The sequence below is a fragment of the Dioscorea cayenensis genome, chromosome 12, assembly GCF_009730915.1.
Source record: "Dioscorea cayenensis subsp. rotundata cultivar TDr96_F1 chromosome 12, TDr96_F1_v2_PseudoChromosome.rev07_lg8_w22 25.fasta, whole genome shotgun sequence".
In the NCBI taxonomy this organism is placed as follows: Eukaryota; Viridiplantae; Streptophyta; class Magnoliopsida; order Dioscoreales; family Dioscoreaceae; genus Dioscorea; species Dioscorea cayenensis.
The window spans coordinates 3,115,538-3,121,537 of record NC_052482.1 but is presented as its reverse complement, the minus strand read 5'-3'; the positions used below and the strand labels follow the sequence as shown (position 1 = coordinate 3,121,537).

General features: G+C 33.0%; 1 protein-coding gene across 1 annotated transcript; it reads left to right on the top strand.

The window, feature by feature from the left end:
• Positions 1 to 734: 734 nt before the first annotated feature.
• LOC120273110 lies at positions 735 to 4,255 on the top strand. The gene is made up of 4 exons (XM_039279760.1): positions 735 to 755; positions 850 to 918; positions 3,840 to 4,034; positions 4,127 to 4,255. Exons 1-4 carry the CDS (start codon positions 735 to 737, stop codon positions 4,253 to 4,255), a joined length of 414 nt encoding a protein of 137 aa, XP_039135694.1.
• The last annotated feature ends 1,745 nt before the right edge of the window (positions 4,256 to 6,000 follow it).

The window sequence follows — 6,000 nt, the reverse complement described above, 5'->3', positions numbered from 1 at the left end:
CATCCTTGTCGGTCGTCTCAGAAGGCACGTCTTCAGCCCTAATACGCTGTGAGACCCGATAAAGCCCTGGAGACAACACAAGATTTCTCAGATTCGACATGACGAAAGGCAAAAGAGCAAGAAAGGAGAACCCTACCTTGTTCGTGACCGATCTCGAAGGAAGGAACATCGTTCGCAGACTTCTGATTGATCTCTCGCTCACTCATGACGCCGATCATGAGTGAAATCGAAGAGAAGAGATCGAAATGCTGGAAATCGAAGAGGAGAAGCCCGATCCACCGAGAAAGAACCCTAGAGACACCAAATCAGAGAGAATCAAGCACGGAAAAACAACAAGATAGATCGGAATCAGAGAGATCGAAAGGGAAGAAGGAGAAACCCTAGAAAAGGATGAGAGTGTGTTTATATATATTTTGTTATATATAAACACACTCTCTTTGGCTCATACCTCCTCCTCCTCCTCATCCTCCACAATTCGTAGGTATGAAGCTTCTCGATCGCCGCCCAACGCAACACCTCCTTGTCGCCAGCCTCATCGGACCTCCATGACGCCGATCTCCCACTCCTCCTCACAAATACCTCTTCCATTCCCCACGCCCCCATCTTCATCTCCATGCTCGTGCTCCGACGGAGATTCTGGCTAGCTCGCTGGCCGGAATCCCAGAGAGGAGAAGAGTGATGAGTGGGAGAGTGAAGAGGAAGAGTGATGAGCAGTAGTAGGAGAGTGACGATTAATGAGTGATGAGTGGGAGAGTGTTGTTGATTTAGAGTGTGGGATGCTTATTTGATTTCTTTGAGTTTTTCATTGATTGATATTCTAATTTTTGCCCTTTTTTTTGGTTTTTGAAGATTAAGCTGTCCAAGGAGCGGGATTCACTTGCTCTGACTTCGAGGAAATTGGCTAGAGATTTGGCGAAGGTACTGCTATGATATTTTATTTATTTTGAGTTTTGATGCTTAATCTCTAGTTCAAATGCTTATTTATTTACTCCTTAAAACATAGCTAATCCAAACGTTCTGTAGAATTTATATTTGGAAGTAAAATCTGCTCCTCAGCACAAAATACAGTCACTAATTTCACATCTCTACAAAGTATTATCAAATTGTTTCCCATGATAAGGTTGCTGGAATCATCATAACTCTGAAAGAAAGTGAGCAAAAATATATGTATACAACATGTGTATACAGTGATGCTTGTTATTTGTCTAGTTGATGACTTGTTGATGTCTTACATAGGCTGACAGATTCAACCAGAGATTTAATCTCTGGTTGATGTCTTATTGTTATTTGTTACTGTTATAGTGATGCTTGGAATACTTGTCATACAGTGGTTTTAATTTCCATGCATCCATTTCAATGTTATTATTACTATATATATATATATATATCTATAAATTGTAAGACATATAACACCGCTAAATCAAGTAATAATAGCATATAACACTTTCTGTAGAACTCTTATTCGCAATCATTTTAAATGTATTGATTATTTTTGATTATTTTTTATAGGATATTAAATGTTAGTATAAATGCTTATGATCCAATATTTATTAAAGCAAAAAACTGATCAATGATGTAGAACAGGAAGATAGAGACTATCTAATATGGCCAAAAACTGATCAAAAATTGAACTTTGCAAAACAAACTGTCTCAAATGAATGTTCTGGTATTTGATTGCGTGAGGAAATTGTGATTTTAGTTTATGAACTGTTGCATTAAGAATTAACTTCCACAATTTAATGGGTCTGCTGGAGCTTCTTTATTCAATGATTCGTCTTCCGATTCCAAAGTAAGACACCAAGGCACCACACTTCCTGGGTCCTTTTGATCTACACTCATGCCTTGAATTTTCCAATTGTGTAGTTTGATGTATGCTGCTTTATCAAGATTCAGATCCAAGTTTTATTTGATTTTACAGCTAAATTTGTTGCATGTAGCATTCAGTGTCTCGCTTATAACCACCCACAACATGATTTAACACGGATGAGAAAATTTGGTTTTGTTTAGAATTTTAGGGATGCAGAAGTCAATTGATGTACTGTGTGTATTTCTTTTAATAGTTCTGAAATTTATGACAAACTCTCATTGCAAGTTGCGGCTTCCATGCGGAAGGACATAGATGCTCACATTCCAAACTACCCGAATCTTCCCTCTAAGCTGATATGCCTTCTTCACAGCGTTACTCTGCATGTATGCTACAATTTATTGATAGGATATTAAATGTTAGTATAAATGCTTACAATATTTTTGCCTAATTAGAAATATCAAGATATTATTGCCATTCAATCTCAAAATGTTAATTTACATTATGATTGTATTATTGACCATTGGGTTGAAATGATTTTTTGCTACACCTAAATCATAGATGATTTTGTCACCTTTTTTGTGGTTGCCTGCATATTGTTTTTAATGAATATATACTTGATATAGAGCTTATAAAGGATATTTATTGGTCTTCTAGCGTTGATGAACATGGAATAAGCTAAAATTTTTTTTCAAGACATACTTCTGGATTTTATAATTTTACAATTGAAGGAAAAGAAACATTTCTACTATTTTTCCCTTCATTCTTCATTCTTCAATTTAGATCTTTTGTACATGTAAGATGTTAGTCAATGACTTGGTTTTCCCTTGCACACTCAAATATTACTTTCTGATAGAGAAGTTGAAGAAATAGGCAATTTGGATTACAATGATAATTTCTTCTTGTGTATGGATTAGGGTTTTCTTGAGTTGTTATTTCTAGGTTTATTTGTTTGTGCAAAACATTGGATTTAAATGGATCTTGGGGGATTAGTTTATGAAACTTGATGGCGCTGTTATCTTTCTGGGTTATTTGGTTCATAGTTTTCTGTGGAAATTTCAGCCATAATATTTGCCATTTCTTGTTTGATCAAAGTAATTATTGATGCTTAATGATGTAGATTATGGGTATTTTACTAATCAAAATTAAAGATTGGATTTTCAAGATTTTTTGGCTTAATTTGTTACTCTAGTTAGGTTTATTTATTTTGTAGAATTTGATGTCCATACTATTGATTATATTTGTATGGCTTATTGTCAAACATATATTGGCCAGCTCAACCCAAATTAAGGTATAGTTTTAACTGGAATAATGCCCACTAGTTATTTTTCTTATATATGATCTCCTTTCTGCTTTGTATACACCAATTTTTATGTTGTCATAAATTTTCAACATTATTTAGATGCTTAATGATACTTCAAATTAATGGTATTGATCATGAAAATATGTGTGCGTGCGTGTGTGATCTTGAGTTCTTTTAATCCATTGATTATATTGATCAAATTATGAGTGACTTATATGTGAATAGGCTCTTTCTTAACTTTATTATTTTTTTAAATTAACCCGAAAATGAAGGATGATTTATGATTTGTTAACTCAACGGAACTAACTGTTCGTGCTTTGACAACTTTGAGCTTCATTTGTACTAATCATTGATTGATTAATTATTAGTTATAACTGTGTTCTTCATAATCATATCACATATATAACTATAAACATATACTACTCTTTATAATATTTGAATTTTATAGCTTTGGTGTTTCTTATCAGTGAATTATATATATATATATATATTAATTGTTGTGAATAAATTGCATGGTTGTACTAATTCTTACTACTCTCTTTTTTTATGTTTGTTCAAAAATTATGGTGTATGTTTCGAACAGGCAGAAAGGTGAGCCTGTGTGTGTTCAAGTTGTAAGTCCAGGACTTCATGTTTTTTACTTGTGCTAGACTGAATACTCCATGGCATAAAGTAATAATATATTGTTATTATCATATGTTTAGGAATATGTGTTTATAATAATGTTTGCAGGCACAAGTACTTCGTGAGAGTTTGAAGGAGATGTTGAGGAGTACTGGAGATAAAGAAATTGCTGCAAAGGAGATGGTGGAGAAGTTGATGGGAAAAAGAGTGAAGGTTGGGAATGATAGGTTGCCAAACACTGGGTGTGACTCTGATTGGGAACACAGACTGAGTTCAAACCATGTTGAAAAAGACACCGAACTGGTTATTATATATTTATATATATATATATATTATTTTGATGAAACTTGTTATTGGTTTTTTTCTTTTTAATTTAGTATTTTGATGGGAAACAGGGAGTGTTTGGGACAAAGAGTACAGGGGTATTGGCAGTAAAAACAGATGGAGAAACATGTTTCTATGAGAAGTACTTGGAGGAAGGAGTGTGGAAAGAGCATAGTGTGCAGTACCATTTAGATGTTTGATTGGTTTATGTTTTGTGTGTGTGTACTTTATTTTTTTAGTTTAACTAAGAAGCTGTTTGGCTTTCTCAGCACGATGAGCTTGCGTTGTTGGAAATTTATCTATGGATTGGAAATTTATCAGTGCAATCAATGAAGGATTTATTTATGTGTCATTTGATTTAATCAATAAAATTGTTTTTTATTTTGTTATTTATCATTTTTGTTTTTATTTATTACCAGGTGAAAAATATTATAAATTATATAATATGCAAAAAATGTATAGGTATAATGATGATATTATCAAAAAATTTCATCACTATAGATATACTGACGGTATTACTCGTCAGTAAAAGCTTTTAGAAATTATCATAATAGATATACTGACGATATTATTCTTCAGTAAAAACTTTTAGAAATTTAATCACTATAGACATACTGACGGTATTATCTGTCAGTAAAAACTTTTAGAAATTTAATAATCACTATAGATATACTGATGGTATAATGTGTCAGTAAAAACTTTAAGAAATTTAATCATTATAGATATATTGACGGTATTATCCGTTAGTAAAATTTTTTCAAAATTTCATCAATGTAGATATACTGACGGTATTATCCGTCAGTAAAAAATTTAATTGATTTAAGAAAAAGGATAAAGTGACGGGCATCTCCGTCAATTTAATTGATATACTCAATGCTGTCGGTACATCCTGATGGGATATTGCAACAGATGTAATTTTTGTCAATATAAGTCTATAGTGTCGAAGGATAATTTAACGAAAATTTCATTGTTGCAATAGGGTTCATGGCTGTCGGTATAGCATGAAAATGGCTATAGTGACAAATATTGAGGTTTTAGTGATGGAATTTTGACTGTCACTATATAACAATTTTTTTGTAGTGCTGGTCTCCGCCGTGCATATAATTGTCAAGAAGACGGCCATTCAGGCCGCCGCATGGACCGGTACTAGAACTACTCTCATTGGCTCTGGAGCCTTTGGAAACCAGAAGTAAAGAAACCCAAATAACCACTGCCAATGCACAACAAATTTTATATACCAATTAGATTTAGAATAATAACATAGTGTTCTTTCATGTTTTGTTAGTTTGTTTGCTTATATTTACGTGGTATACTATAGATATCTATGCATTTAATTATGGAAGTGAAATAAAATTAAAATGAAGGTTATTCACATGGATTGATAATTGAAAACTCTGAATAAAGTGAAGGTGAACCTGGATGCCAAACAAGCAGATGGAAACCAAGCCAAGCCATGAGTTTGTATGGTTAACGTGGCAAACATTAAAGTTACAACCAAATAATTGAAAACTACTTAATTTCTTTGTTGCAATAGATAACATGAGTTGCCTTAATGTTTTCTGATGCTAATTCTTAGTGTTCAGCTCTGCAATATTGTTACAAAATAAAGTTGTTTTCTAATGCTAATATTTTAAAGTCTATTTGTTCTTTTCCTCTATGCAGATATAATCCAAGCCATTTGAAGAATTAAAGGGCTGGTTCCTGGTTCCTCTTTAGTTTACAAAAATGTGGTATTTTTGCTATTTTTTTTACTGAAATGTTTTTCTACTTTGGTTTAGGTTGTAAGTTCTTTAAACAATTCCAACAATTTCCATTTCTTGCAGTGATAGTGTCAACAGTGTGTACAAGTTGACATTCAAGTATGGTGGATACTTCAAGGAAATTAAAGGCACTACAAGATTGAAGTATCATTTGGCAAAACAAAAATGAATTACTATAGATGCTG

Excerpts from the sequence above, each read along its gene's own strand:
- LOC120273110 (XM_039279760.1), top strand. The coding sequence starts at position 735 with ATGAGTGATGAGTGGGAGAGT. Across the intron at positions 756-849 it reads TGAGTGATGAGTGGGAGAGT|ATTAAGCTGTCCAAGGAGCG; the intron begins GTTGTTGATTTA and ends TGGTTTTTGAAG. Across the intron at positions 4,035-4,126 it reads TTGAAAAAGACACCGAACTG|GGAGTGTTTGGGACAAAGAG; the intron begins GTTATTATATAT and ends GATGGGAAACAG.